The sequence below is a fragment of the Ochotona curzoniae genome, unplaced genomic scaffold, assembly GCF_017591425.1.
Source record: "Ochotona curzoniae isolate NIBS_2020 unplaced genomic scaffold, NIBS_Ocur_1.0 contig_883, whole genome shotgun sequence".
Classification (NCBI taxonomy): domain Eukaryota; kingdom Metazoa; phylum Chordata; class Mammalia; order Lagomorpha; family Ochotonidae; genus Ochotona; species Ochotona curzoniae.
In genome coordinates, this window is record NW_024466599.1 from 54,769,031 (window position 1) to 54,790,260 (window position 21,230).

Below are 21,230 nucleotides of genomic sequence, written 5' to 3' on the forward strand. Positions count from 1 at the left end.
TGGGGACATTTATGAAAAGAATGTCTTGCTACATGCTGGGCACTATCACCTTTCAAGCTATTTATCACTAGCCCCCTGTAATTTTATTCAAAGATAACTGATGGCTTTGAACTTGCCAAAGAGTCCATGCTTTCAGAATCATAGAAACTCAAGTTTTTAAATGGTTCACTGTATTCCCCCTCCCCCAAACAAGCTTACCATTTGGTATCAGCATTTAGTGAACAGGCGATTAAATTATTAAATATGAAATTGGAAAGAACTTTCAGTGCAAGGGAGACAAAAACTGGCTTGCATTTCTCAGCTCTTCCCCATACCCTGTGTCCTACACCTGGAGGGCTCAGATACCTCTACACTGATGTACTGTGATACTTTACCCCAGACCAAGCATTAAAAAGGGCAGATAAAAAGGGATTAAAGGGCTGGCACTATAAACCTGTAAATGCCTGCACAATCAGATCTGAGGAATGAGGTCAGCTTATACAATGCTTAGATCACATCCATGCCAACTACCTTTAAGAAATGCACACAGTTTAAGGTAGAACCTAGCATTTTATTTAGATCTTCATTAAACTGTTGGAATTGAGAACCAGACATACGTAATAAACCTCCAAAAATAGATCCTGAAAGGCACTTTCTGCTTAGGGCAAGCAGTCATGGAATAAGCATGTAAACAAGCTGGCTTCTCTGTACCACACCAGCCAAGTCCGCTTCCTCCATGGCCAGCTGCACCAGCTCTGCCCTCCCTTCTGTTGACACCAGCCAGACCCCCTGTAGGTCTAACCCAAGGTTTTTCTGTAGGACACCTTGGCCTACCTGGGAATGCTGGAAACATGTTAAAGGAATCATGGTGTTGAGAGAAAAAAAAAAATTTAAAAGCTGCCATCTGAGGTGATGGCTTCTCTGTACTTACGCCATACCCCAGAATACAATAAATAAGCAATTAGAAAATGTTCAAGTATGAAGGGATTTCCTCCTCCCCGCCAAAAGCACTGCTCTCTGAAGAAAGCTGGTTTCTCTGTAGCTACACCAGCCGTTCAGAAAGCTCATTGGACCTGGTTTTGAAAATAAAACAAAGTTAAAACCCTGGGAGGAGTTATTGTGCAGTGTGGAGTACTCAGTCTTTCTTATAAAGAAAAAAAAAAAAGTTATCTGGTACCAAAGTGTGCAACCTACAGACCCTCAGGTACTGCCCTGTGACTTCTCTGTATGATATCACAAGGGTGCCAAGTGCCCGTTTTTCTAGAGCTAGGAGTTGGTGAGGTTTGGCTAGTGCTGAAACCATGCATAGGATTGGTTTGCTAAGTAGAAACCTTATTACGTACGTCCTCCAAAAGACAGCTGAAAGTGGAGAGATTTAATTTGGTGCTGTTAGAGGTGGCCATTAGAGCATAAGCACCAGGGAGATGGTTTAATAGTAACTGCCTTTTTATGTCAGGCTAGAGCTCCAACTGGAACTTGCGTTACATGCAAGACTGATTGGATAGGGACACTCCCTGACAAAGAGCTACATAATTAGAAATGGGCTGAGTTACAGGGAGGATAAAGAGGGGCTTCACATTCATAAGAGCTCAAGACATTACAAATTCATGCTGACAGGGTTGTGGCATTGCCAGACAGAAGCTATAGTGGACTACAAATACTTTACGTGCACATTACAAGGACATTTTCAGCATCTGGTGGGTAACTCAATGCAATTAGGACTTGAGGGTTGGGCAACAGGGCACACAGGTTCAATTTCAAAGCATTATTACTACAGTGTTGTTTCTAGGCAGTTACATGGATCACCTATGCTCACTAAGTTCATTATAATGGTGGACAAAACACCTAGGGACAGAATAGCAAGCCCAACTTACAGTCCCCCAACAAAGGCTAAAATTCATGTCATTGACTAGAGTGACTGCAACTTAGCAGGAGCTGAAAGAGGACAGGAGAATTTAGTCAGAAGGGCCCTTTCCCTCAGAGCTTGAAGGCTTCTCTGTAGCCTACGCCAACAAGTCTGGGGAAAAAAGGCTAACACTTTCAATATTTAAGCTTTTTGGGCACTTCCCATGGGAAGCTGTCCCTACCAAAGTGGCCATAGGCTGCAGTCCTCTGATAAATTGGCTTCTTCAGATCCAGATCCCTGGAATATACAAGTCCATAACTTAATATGTAGCACTGAATTAAAATAAAGCAAAAACAATCAGCAAGACTCATTTTCAAGAGCTCTGGCATAGAGTTCTGTTCTCTGGGGTATGCTAGGAAAAAAGTTTATGGCAAAAGTGTTTGTTACTTCCCTGGTGTCCAAACTCCTTGCACAGTCCTCATTAGTAAATACAGTGCTCGTTTTTCCACCCCTGGCTTTGTCAGAAAACTCAGAAGCTTATCTGTGACCATGAAATACTTACCAAGCCTTAAAATCCCACTTTTAAGAAACTCATAACACCCTTAGGATAAGTACAACTTTAGACTCAAGTAACTAAGCCATCTCCTGAAGACAACTTATTAAGCATCAACATGTTCTAGGAATGTGTCCCCACTTGAAATCTTCTTTCACAGCCTCAGATTTATGTAGCATGCACATGTGTGTGTGCACACACAGCCACACACCCTTACTGTTTCACTAGCAATAGGCTTTACCATCTTTACCTGACAATGACCCCAGGGCGCAGATCAAAATTCTTCTTCACAATCTCTAACAGCTCTCTCTCACTCTTCTGAGAGGTGCCATAATGGAAAATGGAGATAGACAATGGATGAGAAACTCCAATAGCGTAAGAGACCTAAAAGAATTCAGATATTGTAAGTCAGTGACTGAAAGCCGCATTTAACACTGATGTGATCACCCCTCTCATGGGTGATTAAGGATACACACCTGAACAAGCACCCTCCTGCACAGACCTCCTTTAACAAGGGACTTTGCCACCCAACGAGCAGCATAAGCAGCTGAGCGGTCCACCTTGGTATAATCTTTTCCTGAAAAGGCACCTCCTCCGTGAGCTCCCCAACCACCATAAGTGTCCACAATGATTTTCCGGCCAGTCAATCCCGCATCACCCTGAAATATAGGATTTAAAGTCACTTTCATGTCGTCTAGGTGGTCCTAGATCCAGTCAGTATTCTCAGAAGGTTCACGGGCAGGCCTCAGAAAACCTGGAAAGAAGGTTAAAGTGGCAAAATTTTTTAAGTAACGTAAGATCCCAAACAATAAATTGCATTACCTGAGGCCCACCAATAACAAATCTGCCACTTGGCTGCAGGTGGTAAATTGTATCCTCATCAAGGTATTTTGCAGGTACAACAGCTTTGATGACCTTCTCCTTTAAGGCATCCCTCATCTCATCAAGACAAACTTCCTCATCATGCTGAACAGAGATAACAATTGTGTGGACTCTGATGGGAAGCACGGCGCCTCGGTCCTGCATATACTGCACCGTCACCTTAAAGGCAACAGAGGTCGTCAGAAGTGCAGTGTACTAAGGGCTTTGCTCTTGGTTCTCTAGTGAAGTTAGAATGAACCAAGACAAATGCTGTTTTCCAACTTGCTGTAATCAATTTAGTTTTATCACTTACTTGAGTCTTAGAATCTGGGCGTAACCAAGGCAAAGTGCCATTGCGGCGGAGTTCAGCCAGTTTGGCATTGAGCTTATGTGCTAAAACAATCGTTAAAGGCATACACTCCTCCGTTTCATCAGTGGCATAACCAAACATTAAACCCTGAAAAAGAGAAAGTCCCTAATGTGATCAAAGCTTCAGAATTGAACATCAGAAGAGATGCAAAGAGCCTGTACCAAGTACCTGATCTCCTGCACCAATGTCTTCCTCATTCCGGTCAAGATGAACACCTTGAGCAATATCTGGTGACTGTTGTTCCAGCGCCACCAGCACATTACAAGTCTTATAGTCAAATCCTATAAGCAAAGAACACACTGTTCAGCAGGGAGGGGTAACCACAGAAGTACTTTCTAGCATCGTTTGGAGTTTTTAGTACTGACAAACATGAACACACACATGCGGCAGTCCTTATCTACATAGCTCCCCTCTGTTTTCTCTGCCAACCAGGTGGGAGGCCTGGATGAAAACTCCCGGCTTCCCCTGGGCACTGGGGCCATTTGGGAAGTGAAACACTGTTCTGTTACTTTCCCTTCCAAATAAACTTTAAAACAGCAGCAGTGGGTCTGGGTGGTAGCCCAGTGGCTAAAGTCCTTGCCTTGTATGCAAGGGGATCCCATATGGGTGCCGGTTCTAATCTTGGCTCCGCTCTGGCTGTTGCAGCCACTTGGGGAGTAAACCAGGAGACAGAAGATCTTCACTCTGTATATCTGACTTTCCAATTAAGAATAAATCTTAAAAACAAAAAAACACCCACAGCAGCTGCTAAGATCTACATTAACATGAGGCACTATGCTCATACCATAAAAGTTCTATTGGATACGTATGCATAGTAACACAGAGTACTGTATATAGCCCTATACTGAGATTTCAGGCAGACATGGGGTGGCAGGTGGGCACTTGGGATCTATCTTCTCAGGGGAAGTGGGGACCCTCAGTGAGACCACCACACTTTGAAGAACAGAATAGGGTTGGTACTGAAGAATCAGACTTGTGTTACTGGAAAAGTCCCACTACACAATTGCTCCAATTTCTCCCTGTAGTATGGGGTGAGGGGAAGAGCCCAGGAATAATCATTAATGTACCTTTGGAAGAATCGTCATAGCCAATGTGTTTAATGGCTTCCCGAACCACTTTCTGGTAGTCAACAGCAGCTCTGGATGTAATCTCCCCAGCAAGAAGGATCATGCCAGTTTTAGCAACAGTTTCTAGAAGAGAAAAGCTCATATTTAAACCTTTTTCCTGAGGTCCTTCAGTACATACGCACGCAAGCACAGAATCCACACCTACCGCAGGCCACCTTGGCATCAGGGTCCTGCTGAAGGTGGGCATCCAGGACAGCATCACTTATCTGGTCACAAATTTTATCTGGAAAAAAAAGAAATTTCTGGCTCATTCTAAGGTATTCTTGAAAGTCATGCCTCTTTTCTACAGACATAAGCACTGTTTTAGCTCAATCCACAACCCACTTGCCTGAGGTAAAGTACAAGTTACTTCAAAACTTGACACCATGGTCTTAACAGTTGCATAAGTTCATCAATTCATACCAGCCAGCACAACTTTCCTTATTTAATATCTTACTTCACTAGGATTTACTTCCAACAAGGATTCCAGTCCCACCTGAAAACTTCAGGTACTTGATTTCACACACCGAACAATTCTCCCCATTAACCAGAGCGACTTAACAGATTACAACAGAAACTTGAGGCACTTTTAAATCCAAATACAGAAGCCAGGTAAACACAAACCCTTAGGGTACTCAAAGCTCACAGCTCTAACATCTATGCATTACACAACCAAGCACTTATGTCAATTACCCGATTTGTTAAAGAACACAATAGAACCACAGGAATAGCAAGATCCCCAGCACACCTGGCCTGTGGGACAACTACGACCACCTGTAGAGCTGTCCCGCAAAGACAATCTGGGCAACAGAATTCAACAACTGACAGGAAACACAACCTTCCTTGAGGAAGGAATTTGGTGCCGTTACAGCTGTCCAAGGGCAAGAACTCAAGACCGAAAAAGGTCCAAATATTCTTAATCCTCGTCTTCATTGGTGGGAAGGTGAGCAAAACCAAGACAATGTACAAGCTGTGTTAAAAAAAAAAAGCAAAAGCCTGTGACATAGACGCCGGCTCCCAAGCCGCGGGTTCCACACCCGGGTCAGGCAGGGCAGCCGACCACCGGCCTCGGGCACCTGCGGGCGGCACTCGGGCGTCCCCTGCCGCCCCGGCTGCCTGCACGCTCGCCGAGGGCGCCGAGCTGCATCGGAAATTCCTGGAAACCGCCTTCGCCGTTCACGTGGAGACGGGCCCCATCATGGCGGCGGCGCAGTGGACAAAGCCCAGCGGGCGGACACGTGAAGCAGGACCTCGCCTAGCGGCTGCCACCGGCGCCTTTAAAAGGCAAGCCCACGCCACGGCCGCGCCCGCTTCCTCCACGCTTCCCAGCCTTTTTTTTTCCGCCGAGCCCAAATAAGGGCCGCCGCCTCCAGCGCGCGCTATATTTAGCCGGGAGGCTGTCACCTTGACGCCGAAGGGCACGGCCGGCGTCCTCGGGGCCGCCCCGCACGTGCTGGCCGCTGCAATGCGGGGCGCGCGCTCCCGCCGCGGGCCCGCGCAGGCCGGCTCGCCCACCCGCGAGCACCCCGGCGCGTGGGGCGCGGGCACGAGCGGCCGCAGCCCCGGCCTCCCCCCCACCACCCCCACGCTCGTCTTCTGGAATCTTCCGCGTGCCGGATGGGCGGGGGGAGGGGCGGCCACGCGCTCGGCACCGGCGGCGCCACGAGGGGAGGAGAGAGGGGACAGCCGCGCCGCTCCGTCCACCTCCCCGGCCGACCCGGGACGACGCGCGCGCTGACCCCGCTGCGCCGGCCGGCCGCAGCCGCGCCCGTCCTCGCGTCCCTCCGCCCGCCGCGGGTCCCCGTCCTCCTTCACCTGGGTGGCCTTCCCCGACGGACTCGGAAGTGAAGAGGAACGTGCCCTCCTCGATGAAGGCCTCGTGGAAGCCGTTGAGCTGCCCGTTCATGTTGACGCGGGTGGTGGTCAGCGAGAGGGGAAGGCGAGGACAGCGAGCGAGCAGCGGCGACTGCGTTCCACAGGGGACGGGCAGGCCGGCGCGGAGCGAACCAGGGGCCGGGCGGCGCGGCCCAGTATTTATAGAGCGGCGCCCGCGCGCGCCCGCCTCGAGCCCCGCCCCCCGGCGCCGCGCGCCAATGCGCGCCCAGCGCGGGGGTCGGGCGGGGAAGGCGGCGCGGGCCGGGCCGAGCCGGGGCTGCTCCACTCCGCGAGGCGGGGGGGGAGACCAGGCCACGGAAGCCGCCCCCCGTTTGCCCAGCTAGCTTCGGAAGCTGTTAGATCATAAGGCAAGTGGAAACATGAGTCGCTCGAGTGGTTACACCCTTCAAAATCGTGGTGGGTGATAGAACGACCTGGGCTTTGTGGAATGCCTCCCCCTATGCTGTGAAATGGCACCGCCCACCCGACCGTTGGCTGCGACATCTCTCCGCGCGGTCGCGCCGTCTGGCGGCGGCGGCGGGAATCGCCGAGGTTTTGTGCTCGGGCTCTGGCCCAGGGGGTCCTCCTGGCCACCCGGCTTTCCAGTGCCCGGTGACCCCCGCAGCCCGTGACGCTCAGCCTTGTGCAGGTGGCCATTCTGACCGGCTATCCTACACTTCTTACCCACCCCGCTCTGCTCGCTGCGGACAACTAGAAATCTGAAGGACGCTGACCCAGTCAGTAATGTCTTGGTTAATGGGGCTGACGAAAATGGCTGGAAAGCTGATTGATGCCAGCGCCCTTACCGATGTAAACAGTTGCCGTACTACCCCAACCTCCTCCCCCCGCTCAGGTTTGTTGGAGGCATCCTTGGCCTTCGTTGAACGCCACGGCGGAGGCCACGCTGTGGCCTCCTCGTCGGAGAGGCTGCCCTTGCCCCGACTGGCTTCCCAAGTGAGAGAAAAAACGGCTGTTGGCAGCGTCGTGACGGGCTCCTGTCGAGAGGGAGTGTTAAGTGAATATTTCTTTTTCGTGGGGGCAGGGCCTTAGCCGAGCTTCAGCAGAGCTCCTTTACAAGGGCTGCTTCGCGAAGCTTTCACTTTAAAATGGCCACCTGCGGGTGCCCTGGTTTTGCCCATGAAAAGAATCCTAGAGAGAAGGAAAGAAAAAAAAAAAGAGCTAAACAAAATTGAAGCTGACAAGGAGTTAGAGAGTCGGAGCTGTTTTATGGTCATCTCAGTGGAGACGGTGTCCCAGGAGCTTGGGGACCGGGTGAGGGCCGACCAGGGCTGCGCGTGCCCAGCATGGCGGGCTGGGTGTGCCATTGCACGGGCTTCTCCGAGCACAGACGTAGGACAGCGCTGTGCCAGCGCCCAGCTGCCTGGCGCCCAGGGAATGGTGACTGCTGCTCCGTCTTTTCCGCAGTGACAGAGTGTGCAAGAGGAAAGGTGGGATTTGCCATCAGCTCGCTGAGAAACAAAGGAAGCTGTTGAGCTGGGACAAAGAGGGCTCGTCCCATACTTCCAGACTACCTCCAGGTCGCTCACAGCAGACGGCAAGAAAAGGTTAAATTACAGAAGAGACAATAATGAGCATGCTGGCTGTATTTGTTGGCTTTTATTTTTCAAGTTAATTGTGGAGAAATAATTGTTTAAGAGCTTCATAATTTAGGGTTTTAATGTTATTTCATCTTTTTTTTTTAAAAGGATGCCAATGCATTAACTCACAATGCGTAATGACAATGTAATAAAATTGTCAGTTGCAACAAAATGCATGTGTAGGCTGGTCAGTGCATTATCTCCCAGCAGAAAAATCTATATGGGGAGCCAGAATATAATTAAAAAGGTTTTTATTAATAGGGAGAACAAGGGGATTAGTAAAACTGAATGACTAGCTCATTAAATCCTGATACCCCTGTGCTACCAGCTGGTTCCGGCCAGGGAGATTAGAATCAGCTGTATATACTTGCGTGCTTACTGTTCTTGTTCTCACACAGGCAGTAAAGCGGTTGAGCAAGGATTTGAGAGTCATGCCTCTGCCGCTTATTAACAATGCCGAACAGACTGTACCTGTGTAATTAAATATCTTCAGTTCGTAATGTTGGAATAGCAAGAGCACCATCATAGGACTGCATGAAGGACTAAAGATGGGAAGGGGTGATAGCACGATGGCTCAGTAGGCTGACCCTCTTTACCTGCAGGTGCCAGTATTTCACATGGACACCTGTTCATGTTTCAGCTGCTCCACTTCCCATCCAGCTCCCTGCCTGTGGCCTGGGAAAGCAGTAGAGGACGGCCCAGAGCCTTGGGACCCTGCACCCACGTGGGAGACCCTAAAGAAACTCCTGGTTCCTGGCTTCAGATTGGCTCAACTCCAACTGTTGCAGCCATTTGGTGGTGGCAGTGGGGTGAACCAGCGGCTGGAAGATCTTTTTGTGTCTCCTCTCTGGAACTCTGCCTTTCAAATAAAAATCTTTTTTTTTTTTTTTAATAGGCAAGTAACTTCTAGCATAGTGTAACGAACATTGAAGGCAGACTAGCACATATTTCTCAATACTTCCCATCCCAGTGCCACTACCACTTCCTGGATAAAGCCTTCACCTACACATGTTTCTTGCACCATTCTGTTTGCCTTCCTGTTACCATGCACAGTCTGAAATGACAGACTTGCTGATTGTCTGGTGATTGTCTCCAACTCCGTTGGAGCTGTAAACTGTGTGATGGGAAGGTGCTCTGTTTTCCTCTGGCTTTGCTCCTGACTGCTTGCCTGGCACGCGTAAGAGTATGTATTAGAGAGGGAAGGAAAGAGCGAAAGGAAAGATGAATGTAGCTCATGGCTGGCAGAAGAAAGCTGGGGAATAGGGGATGCTGGTGAACACGTGAGATTGGAGGAGAGCAGCCTTCTTTGAGTGAACACTGAAACTAATGACGTTGAAAGCTTTTTACAAAGAGGAGAACACATGGCCATCCTGTTCTGAGAAGAATGAGATATTTTTGTTTTTATTTCATTGACTGGTACCCTAAGGGTAAAATAAGCCAGGAGAAGCTCTCAGTTTATTTCCTATTGAACATTAATGACATTTACTGAATATGAAAGGCTATAAAGCACATAGGAAAATCTAATCACTGCTTACAAGCTCCAGACTTTTCAACCGAGAAACATTGATTTGGAGATAGTCCTGTGAGAGGGGCAAAATTGGGACGCGATAAACTAGCATGTGCTGGACAGTAACTACTCTGAAAGCAGAGCTGCACGAACATCCTCATTTTTCGACGTTGTCTTTTGTTTAGATTTCTGTTATTTTCCTCTTGATATTTAAATCTTTTCATAGCCTTTATGAAAAAGTAAGGGCTGAAAGAATGCGCAAGGTGGGATGGAGGAGACCCTGAAGAAGGTACTAATATAATATTACCTATCGTGGTGATAGGCAGTGCCATGGGTCTGCTCATAACTCAATGAGGCAGTCACTGCTTTCCTCCTTTCTTAACAGGTAAAGAGACTAGCAGGTCATTTATCAAATCGGTAGTGGAATTGGGACCTGAGCCTGCATCTGCCCTTTTTTATAGGTAAATAATTCATACCCCCTGGAGGTAAATTCATAGCAACACTTTGATTTGAACTTTTCCATATCTTTTTTTATGAACACACACATGAACACATATACACATGCTTGTGCATATAAATACATGCATTGCTCATTTTTTTAAAAAAAAGATATTATTTATTTGGAAGCAGGGTTACAGAGAGAGGAGAGACAGAGCTCTTCCCGTCACTGGCTTACATTTGTTGTGGCAAATGGTCACAACAAGCAGGGTGGGTTGGCCCAGGCAGCAGCAGGAGCTCAAAGCTGCTTCTGGCTCTCCCACGTGAACGGCAGACGTGAGCCATTTTCTTTTGCCCTCCCAGGTGATTTAGCAGAGAGCTAATTAGCAAGATTGGAAGTGAGGCAGCCAGGATAGAAACTGGAGCCCATGTGGAATGCCAGAATTACAGGCAGCAGCTTTACCCACAGTGCCAGACCCTCTGTAAAGTTTCTAATGGTGCCATTCTTGGGGGTGTACAAGGTTCAAGTAGTAACATTCAAACCTTCCTCCTGGAGGGTTGGTGTTATGGCACAATGAGTTAAACCACTGCCTGTCACCCCAGCATCCCATGTGGATGCTGGTTCATGTCTCAACTGCTCTGTGTCCGATTCAGTGCTCCTGGGAAAGCAGCAGAAGATGGGGCAAGTGCTTGGGCCCCTTCCACCCATGGGGAAGACCCAGATGAAGTTCCTGGATCATGGATTTAGCCTGGCCTGGCCTAGTCTGGCCTATCCCTGGCACTGTGGCCATTTGGAAAGCAAGCCAATAGGTAGAGGATTCTTAACTTTTCTCTATGTAACTCTGCCTTTCAAATAAATAAATATGTGCACTTTAGCCACATCTCTCTGGTACCCAATATAGATATTGGATCCAGCCAAGTCTATCTGTGACTGAAGGCTCCGACTCACCAACCATGCCTGTTATAATCTACTCTGCTTCTGTTACTGTTTATTCTAGCCACTTGTCTATTTTAAAAGAAATATATATATATATTATTTATTTGAAAGAGTTATATACAGGGAGCTACAGAGGGAGGGACATACAGAGAAAGATCTTCCATCTGTCACTCCCCACAGTGGTGGAGGCTGGACCAAGCAGAAACCAGGAGCTGGGAGCTTTTTCTGACGTTCAGCATGAGTGCAGTGGCTATCCACTGCTGCTTTCCCAGGTATGTTAGCAGGGAGCTGGATTGCAAGTGGAGCAGTCAAAATCTGAACAAGTTCCCATATGGGATGCCAGCATTGCAGGCAGTGTCTTAACCTGTTAACAGCATAGTGCCAGTCCCACCACTTTTCTATCGTCTGGAACCATGGCTAATTCATTTGAATCATTAGTACCATTGCTGGGAAAGAGAGTGATCATTTTTGCTGTCTTACCAACTGCCCTCCAAAGCTTTCATCTAAAGGTTGCCATTCCCAACAGTCTAGGAATCATTCATTGGGTACCAACTTCTTTAGACCCTCCTGCAAACTTCCAGAACACATACCTGCCTCTCAGGCCTAGAGCTGGTTTCTGCCTCCTCTAAACTTGGATAGCCCTTGATGACTGTCAGCTTTATCCTCCCAGCGTAACTAAGGTATTTGCTTTCATTCCCATCTCTGATTTTGCTTGTTGGTACCATGAACACCTGGAATAAGCTTCCTTAATCTATCTTTTCATCTCTTTTCTCCTTCACCTCGGATTAGTGTATCTGGACCCACCTCCTTCTATTATCTGATTTGGCCTCAGGAGCCTTACATTGTGAAATGCCTCCACCTTCCACCTTCACAGTCATCCAAGACAATCCCACTTCAGCCATGAGCAGTGAGGATGTCAGGGTGAGAAGCAGTTACAAATTGTGCATCTTCTGTCTTGCCTATCTCAGCTGTTCCCAGGACCCAAAAAAAAAATTGCTCACAGATAGAGATTATTCATTTATGGGGTGGAAGAGTGGAGAGCTCGTGGACCAGCCCTCAGGGATCTTGCCCTCACAACTGAGAGAAACCTTGCTAGGCTTTGATAACTTTTCAGTTCTCGGGCTATACAATTCCCCAGGAAGCCTCGATATACTTTATATCCTTTTAAACCTATTTACCTGGATGCCAGTGTTGTGGCATGATGGGTTAAGCCACCAACAAAAACCCTGGTTCAAGTTCTGACTGCTTCATTTCCAATCCGATTCCCAGCTAATTGCCTGGGAAAAGCAGTGGAGAATGCACCAAGTGTTTGGACCTCTGCCATCCATTTGGGAGATCTGAATGAAGCTCCTGGCACCTGACTTTGACTTACTCCAGCCCTGATCATTGCAACCATTTGAGCAGTGAACCAAAAAAGGGAAGATATCTTTTTTGTCTGTTTCTCATGTGTTCTGCAACTAATTTTTCTCTTTCTAAAAACAAGATTTCTTTATTGGAAACACAGATGTACAGAGAAAAGGAGAGACAAAGAGAAGTATCTTCCATCCACTGACTCATTTCTCAAGTGGCCACAATGTCCAGAGCTGAACTGATCCAAAGCCAGGAGTCAGGAGCGTCTTCTAGGTCTCCCACGTGAGTGCAGGGTCCCAAGGGCCTTGAGAAATCCTCTACTACTTTTCCAAGCCATGAGCAGGAAGCTGAACGGGAAGTGGAGCAGCTGGGACACAAATCACTGCCCATGTGGGATCCCCTGTGTGCAAGGTAAAGATTTAGCCAGTAGGCCACTGTACTGGGCCCATCTGTAATTTTTCAAATAAATAAAATAAATCTTAAAAAAAAATGTGTTATATATTTTTTAAATTTGCTTAGTTTCATTGGAAAGGCAGATTTACAGAGAGGAAAGTAAGAAGGATCTGTTGGTTAACTCCCTAAATGGCTGCAATGGCCAAAGCTGAACTAATGTGAAGCCACAAGCCAGGAGCCTCCTCCAAGTCTCCTATGTGATACAGGCTCCCAAAGCCTGTTGGACCATGCTCAATTGCTTTCCAGGCTGCAGTCAGGAAGCTGGATGGGAAGTGGAGCAACTGAGACATAAACCAGCGCCCATATGGGATTCTGGCACATGCAAGGCAAGGACTTTAGCCACTAGGTTACTGTGCCAGGCCTGTTATAGGCCAGGCAGAGGAAGGGAGTTAGAAGAAGACTATCCCATGGTCAGTATTCACTGAGGTTGTGATCTTCTCAACCACTGGGGAGCAAAATTGTAGTTTTTGTCACCAAACTTAGCCTGGTGTAATGTTACCTTTGGTATGAAATCCTGGAGGGCTTTGTGGCACTCATCACAAGGCAGGTAGCCCAGCAAAATATTCACCCAGTATGGCTCGTGCCTCTGATGTTGGCACCCTCCTTCCAGGCTGCCAGTCGGGCTGGATTCATCAACCTGATTCTCTGGGATTTGGTGTTCAACAGATTAAAGTGGTCGATTATCTTTCTAGAGTTCCCGAAGAATGATAGCAGCTAAGATTCCAAGTTATGGACAACTTTTCTCAAGTAGAGAATTATAGGATTAGCATTGTGTCTCCCACATGCATGCATGGGCCAAGGAGTTGAGCCAGCTGAAGTCCAGGTCATAAGCCAGGAGCTGGATCACAAGTGGAGCAACTGGGCCTGGAGTTCCCTGTTCCCTGCTTATAGCCTGGGAAAGCAGAAGAGGATGACTCAGAACCTTGGGCCTCTGCACCTATGCAGGAGACCCGAAAGAAACTGGCTCCTGGCTTTGCATCAGTTGAGCTACGGCCATTGTGGCTACTTGAGGAGTGACCCAAGAAATAAATAAATCTTAAAAAAAAAGAAAAAGAAAAAGAAAAAGAAAGCAGACTTCTTAGAAAAGATACTAAAAGCACAGGCAGTTACAGGCAGTTAAAGCCAAAACAAACAATGGGACTACATCAAACTAAGAAGCTTCTGTACAGCTTCAGTTTTTATTCTCTTCAGCAGAGCAAGCAGGCACCCAACTAATGGGAGAAGAATCTTTGCACACTACACAACAGACAGAGAAGTATTATCCAGGCTCTCCAAAGAGCTTCAGAAGCTTAACACTGGCAAAATAACTAAATTAGTTAATAAAAAACAAAAAATCTTTGTTTAGGAATGGGCAAAGGCCTGGTGCAATGCTCAATGGCTCAGTCCTCACCTTGTAAGCACTGGGATCCTATGTGGGTGCTGATTCATGTCCTGGCTGCTCCACTTCCCATCCAGCTGCCTTCCTGTGGCCTGGGAAATCAGCAGAGGACGGCCCAAGACCTTGGGACTGTGCACCCACGTGGGAGACTAAGAGGATGTTCCTGGCTTCTGGTTTTGGATTAGCTCAGCTTTGGCCATTGCAGCCTTTTGGGGAGTGAATCATAGAATGGAAGATCTTTCTCTTTGTCTATCCTTCTCTCTGTAAATCTGCCTTTTCAATAAAAATAAATAAATCCTAATAAAAAAAAAAAAAAGAGCAGCCGGAACAGGAATCAACACCCATATGGGATGCCAGCACTATAGGCAAGGATTAGCCTGCTACACTACCACGTCAGCCTTAATTTCCTACTTGCTAGACATAAAGGCTGCAGAGTTTCATTATTTAAGTGTTAATGAACTTCTGTGTATATGTCTTTTTTTTTTTTTTAACATTTGAAATTCTTTCCTTGGGAGAGAATCCCCAAAGTAAACTACCGGGAGAAAGTAAAGGTGCAGGGTATAAGTGTATTGATCTGTGTTTCCCAAAGTCTAATGACCTTGGATTTGGCCAGTTTTCTTGCCACCTGTTCTTAGAGTTAGATGAGAAGGCAGAAGGAGGTGAGAACTCCTCACCATGATAGGAGCAGGAACAGGGAGCAGCAGTCAGCTAGCTGGTCAGTGGAATACCAGTGGGCAGAAAGTGCTGCTGGGAGAAGTCTCCTCCGAGCTTTCTGGGACTCTTCAAGGTCTCTGCTCTTGCCCGTAGGCTCCTACTTGGGCATACGAGTATTTCATGGATTTTCATCACTCTGGTAACTTCCCTGAAAGACAAAATGAAGATGCAAACCGTCAGACTTACCAAGTCACCACCACACAGAGGATATGAGGTATTCAGGGGAGATAAGAACAGCTCATAAATATGTGGAAAGATATTCCCCCTCACTCGCAGTCCAAGAAGCACAAAGTAAGAGGAGATTCATTTTTTTTTTTTGTCTATCAGATTGGAAAAACAAATAAAAGTTTGGTAATGCCTGGTGTTTACAAGATTATGAAGAAATAGGCACTCTCCTACACGGTTACTGGGAGTGTAAACAGATTGAGCTCTTCTGAAAGGCAATTTAGCAATGTCTGTCAACAATTGGAAAACTCATTGACTCAGCAATTCTGCCACTAGGAATTTGCCCTAGGGAAATATTAACAGGATTATGCCAAAAGCATGTGCAGGGATGTTCACTGCAACATTCTAATTACAGAAAGAAAACACTGGAAAGCACTTAGCCATCCATCAGCCGTTAAAAACACCGACGTCATGGAAAAGCATGCACTCACTGAAACGCAAGGTAGAGCCTTCTGTGCAGCTCTGGAATGAACTGCAACTGTGTCATGTTGGGAAAAAACCCAATGTACACTGCAATATGATTATACTTGTTACACTTCGAAATAGGGATGCAGGTAAACATAGTCTGTTCTCAGAAAAACAAGTATAACTTTTGCAGAACGATACTGGGGGTTAGAAAGAAAATAAAAGAAAAGAAAATAAATTTTGTTTTTGTTTGATGCATTTTTCTTAGTATTAGTATTTAGTATTTTATTTATTTGAAATGCAGAGTTATACACACACACACACACACACACACACACACACAGAAACAGAATGACAGTCCCTTAATTGATTCATACTCCCCAAAGGACCTGGGGATTGGGTCAGACCAAATCCAGCAGCCAGGGCTTCTTCCAGTTATTTCACATGAACGCAGAGAAGCGCAAGGATTGGAGCATCCACTGTTGCTTTCCAGAAACGTTAACAGGGTGCTGGATAGGAAGTGGAGCAGCTGGACTCGAGCTGGCACCCACATGGGATGCTGATGACACAGGCAGAGACTTAACTCACTCCCCTGATGCTTTTCCACAATACATTTTCTACTTGAATTCTTTTATCAGGAGAATATTAGAAAATGAACAAATGATGTGCGGCAAAAAAGAAAAGATAAAAGATCCCTTAGATGGGACCACCTGTAGTTCTCTGTACTTAAGAAAGCATTTGGGGGCCTGGTGCAATAGCCTAGTGGCTAAAGTCCTTGCCTCACACACACTGGGATTCCATGTGGGTGCCGATTCTAATCCTGGCAGCTCCACTTCCCATCCTGCTCCCTGCTTGTGGCCTGGGAAAGCAGTCAAGGACGGCCCAGAGCTTTGGGACCCTGCACCAGTGTAGGAGACCCAGAAGAAGCTCCAGGTTTCAGATTGGCTCAGCTCCAGCCATTGTGGCCTCTTGGGGAGTGAATCACTAGACAGAAGATCTTGCTCTGTCTCTTCTCTGTATATCCAACTGTCCAACAACAACAACAAAATAAAAAAAAAAAGAAAAAAGAAAACAATTGGACTTAGGTCACTGTGTCTTCTGGAGACCCCCAATAGCCTGGAGATGGAGGGGAGTTGAGAGACTAGAGTCAGGGAGCCTTTGGCAAGTTTCTGCAGCAGGGCAGGGCTCAGAGCTGGAGGTGCTGGTGGGCAGAGAGATGGTTACAAACAGGAGAGCTAGTCCCATGGCCTGGGCAGTTGGAGAAAGAGGCTGAGTTAAGCATCCAAACATCCAAGGAAACATTCAGAAGGAGGGAGAGGGTTAGAGATCAGAGAAGGCTGGGGAAAAAATAACGAAGTCCCTTTTGCTGAGGACAGAGAGACAGAGGCTCACAGATCCTCGGCGTTGGAGGAGGCAGGCTGCGAGGGAGCCGGCCGAGCTGGGGGACGCACGGCTGATCTACACCCGCTGCAAACCAGGACTGACTTTGGAATCAGCCCTCCCTCATCACTGCCAGTGTCATGCACATCCATGTGCTCAAATCCCAGGTTTCTGTTGATGTTTCTTAAAAGGCCACCCAGCCAGTGGGCATGACTCCACTCCGACTTATGGCTTATACCTCTATGGCCACTTCTTCCTGGCCTCTGGTTCTCATTCCCTAGTTAAATGATCCTCCTGTTTCACTTCTCTTTGTGGCCAATCTCACCTTCCCTTTTCTGGGGACTCATGATGGCTCTTAAAGGGTAAATGCCTTTTTTTTTTTTAAGATTTATTTATTTTTATTGGAAAGTCAGATATACTTTGAGGAAGATCCTTTGTCTGATAATTCACTGCCCAAATGACTGCAAGTTGGAGTTGCACCAACTTGAAGCCAGGAGCCTGGAGCTTCTTCCGGGTTTCCCACTTGGGTGCAGGATCCTTGATTGCTTTCCCAGGCCACAAGCAGGGAGCTGGATGTTAAGTGGAGCTGCTGGGATTAGAACTGGCACTCATATGGGATCCCAGCACGCTCAAGGCGAGGACTTTAGTCTCAAGGCCACTGCGCCGGGCCTGAGGGGTAAACATCTTTAACAGCTCAGCCCTCTCTCCTGTCAGTGTGGATAAATTCCAGTTAGTTCTGGCATCCTGCCAAGAGGCCTGCCTGACCCCCCTCTGTCCCCGAGCCTGGAACACTCACTCTTTTTTTTTTTTAAGATTTATTTTTTATTTTTATTGGAAAGGCAGATATACAGAGAGGAGAGACAGAGAGGAAGATCTTCCGTCCAATGATTCACTCCCCAAGTGAGCGCAACGGCCAATGCTGTGCCGGTCCGAAGCCAGGAGCCTCTTCCGGGTCTCCCACGCAGTTGCAGGATCCTAAAGCTTTAGGCTGTCCTCAACTGCTTTCCCAGGCCACAAGCAGGGAGCTGGAAGGGAAGCGGGGCTGCTGGGATTAGAACCGGCGCCCACATGGGATCCTGGGCGTGCAAGGCGAGAACCTTAACCACTGCGCCATCGCACCGGGCCCTCTTTGTTTTATCTGTACTACTACAACATATCTCCTTACCATCGTATTTACCATGCTCAACTGTCTTCACCATGAAGCTTGAGACTGAATTTCCTATTGATATCTGAGACATGCATGCAGAAAAATGCACATATTGAAAGTATATAAAAAGCAGAATTGCCCCAAGTGGAGTACACCCCTTAAGCCAGGGCCACAGGAAGAAGCCAAGCACAAGAGTATCCTAGACCTCTCTGACATTCTCTAGCTCCCTCCACAGGTTAACCACTGCCTGGTCCTCAGCAGCAGAGATTTGTTTTGGCTGCTTTGATACATTTTAAAACAGAACAAAAACAGCATGTACTCTTTTTTGGAGTTGGCTCTTTGATTATCATTAAGTTTGCCTATTTCATCCCTATTGTAGCACGCTGTCGTTTGCACTGCCACACAAACACTCCACTGTGTGAAAAGGCTGTCATTGACATATCCATTCAAGCATGACAACATGGGGAGTTTCCAGTATGCAGGTGATACATAGGTGAAGATAGAGTGGAAGGTACCATGGTGATCAGAACAAAGAAGGTCCGATAAAAGCCAAATTGCTCCTCAAGGCACTAGGCTTCATTCATCTGTGTGGCTTGTCCAGGCTTGACACATGTCTGGTGTAAGGGTTTTTATATCAAAATTGGAGAGGGGGGCCTGGCACAGTAGCCTAGTGACTAAAGTCTGAGCCTTGCATGCACCAGGATCCCATATGGACACCGGTTCTAATCCCAGCAGCCCCACTTTCCATCCAGCTTCCTGCTTGTGGCCTGGGAAAGCAGTTGAGCATGGCCCAAAGCCTTGGGACCCTGCACCCAAGGGCTGACCTGGGAGAAGCTCCTGGCTCCTGGATTCGGATCAGCTCAGCTCTGGCTGTTGCAGCCACTTGGGGAGTGAACCATCAAATGGAAGATCTTCCTCTCTGTCTCTCCTCCTCTCCGCATATCTGGCTTTCCAATAAAATAAATAAATCTTAAATAAATAAATAAATCTTTAAAAATCTGAGAGAGGTTAAGTGGTTCTTTTCCACTGTGTCCTTAGCAGTGATACAGTACCTAAAGTACCTAAAGTATTGCATTCATTTCTGAATATCATGTTTAAAATGTTTAGGGCCCGGCACAGTGACCTAGTGGCTAAAGTCCTCACCTTGAATGCGCCAGGATCCCATATGGGTGCTGGTTCTAACCCTGGCAGTTCCACTTCCCATCCAGCTCTCTGCTTGTGGCCTGGGAAAGCAGTCGAAGATGGCCCAAAGCCTTGGGACCCTGCACCCGCATGGGAGACCTGGAAGAAGCTCCTGCTGCTGGCTTCAGGTTGGTGCAACTCTGGCTGTTGCAGTCACTTAGGGAGTGAATCATCGGATGGAAGATCTTCCTCTCTGTTTCTCCTCCTCTCTGTATATCTGCCTTTCCAATAAAAAAAAATGGATAAATCTTTAAAAAGATAAAATGTTTGAGAAAGAGGAAAAAGAAAGATCCTCTATCCACTGGTTCACTCCCCAAATGGCTTCAACAACTGAAACTGAGCTGATCCAAAGCCAGGAGCCAGGAGAGTCTTCCAAGTCTCCCATGTAAGTGGAGGTCCCAAGGCTTTGGGCCATTCTCTGCTCCTTTTCCAGGCCATAGCAGGCAGCTAGATTAGGAGTGGAACATCCAGGACTCGAATCTGTGCCCATATGAAATGTTGGCATTACAGGTGCTGGCCTCACCCACAACACCATAAGGCCAGCCCCTCCAGGGTGCTCTGGTGGATAGCTTGGCCAATGGCTCAGAATTTCATGCAAGCAGCTCTCTGCTCAGTAATGGTACTGGATACTATTTACACAGTGCTTGTCACGCACCAGATCCTGGCATATGCTTAGGGTTCATAGCTATCAATTCAATCCAAGAATGACGTTTTCCCGATGATGAGACTTGAACATGAGCTTTGTGGTGAGGCTGTGATCACTGTGTCCCTGGAGACAGAAGCCCTCCCAGACCTGCTCGTGTCCTAGTGGCAGGCATCTCTCCAGTGACCACCTGCAGGTCTCTGCTGCCTCCATCTCCCAGAGTGACATTACCAAGTGATTCTGTAGGAGCATCTCCAACCTTCCCTGTCTAACCCCGGGTGTCTCTCCAGCCATTACTCTCCCCCTTCCAGTGCCTCAAAACCTTTCCCTCGTCAGAAAATAACTGAGGTCAGGATATAGCTAGAGCAGGTCTGACCCTTGAAGTAGCCATGGGTCCTTTTGGGTCCTCCATGCGGTAATTTCTTGTTGTGTTTTTATACTTCAAGTGTGAGGCAGGAGGCGTAAGACTTGCAAAGTACTGTGTGTGTGTAGAGGGAGAGATGGCACAAAACCTCTTCTCTGTGTGAATCTGTCCAATTTGTAACTTTAGCCCTCAGTGAAAAAAAGCCCAGACAAATCAATCTGGGAGTCTGAATGCAAGGAGTATTTGTTAGGAGAAGCAAAATGCAGCCGCTGACCTCCCCGGGTACACAGTGCTGCTGGCTCTGGGACAAGATGCTTTATCTCTCTGTTGGCGCCTCAGGCTTAAGCCTGGCTGGCGGCTGCAGAATCACACAAAAAAAGTGGCAGAGAAAGAGAGAGAGAAACAGGCGGGCTATGGGGTGCTGGTCAGCTGCCCACTCACCACTCCAGAAGCCTGCTTCCTCGCCACTCTGGTTTCTTCCGGGTCCTCTAACTGTCATTTTATCACCTGTTCTGCAAGGGGGTGCAGTGCAGAGGGAACCCAAGGCTTGAGAAGTTGGATGACAACAAGCAGACCCCTGAAGTCTCGCTCCCCTCCACTCAGCTCCCATAGCTCACATCTTATTTTGTCTCCTCAGCTGGACAGATCTAAACACACATTCTCAGTGTAAACACAATAAAGAGCTTCCATCCTGACCTTGCACTTGAGGTGCCAGAGTTGCTGGGACATGCTCATGCTTATAGTGGCCTAGTACTTACAGGACTGTGCACTTGGGTTGCATGGGATCAAATAAATGTTGCCTTATTAAAAATGTATACATATCTTGAAATATAGAACCCCACAGAGAAATTGGATTTGAAAAATAACTGCCAAGTAGTGCTTCGGGTTCTTGTGCTTGATGGCTGTTGGGTCCAAGGCT

At 47.5% G+C, this 21,230-nt stretch overlaps 1 protein-coding gene across 2 annotated transcripts; it reads right to left on the reverse strand.

Moving 5' to 3' along the window:
* Positions 1–529: 529 nt before the first annotated feature.
* On the reverse strand, positions 530–6,717 carry MAT2A (methionine adenosyltransferase 2A). 2 transcript variants are annotated; one of them, XM_040993600.1, is made up of 9 exons: positions 6,531–6,717; positions 4,882–4,959; positions 4,677–4,799; positions 3,778–3,890; positions 3,553–3,696; positions 3,201–3,419; positions 2,855–3,037; positions 2,629–2,762; positions 530–2,122 (listed from the first exon to the last, which is right to left on the reverse strand). In XM_040993600.1, exons 1-9 carry the CDS (start codon positions 6,619–6,621, stop codon positions 2,020–2,022), a joined length of 1,188 nt encoding a protein of 395 aa, XP_040849534.1. In that variant the 5' UTR covers positions 6,622–6,717; the 3' UTR covers positions 530–2,019. The 2 variants fall into 2 exon arrangements, with proteins under 2 accessions (XP_040849534.1, XP_040849535.1); XM_040993601.1 differs by having other exon boundaries at positions 530–2,426.
* Between the last annotated feature and the right edge of the window lie 14,513 nt (positions 6,718–21,230).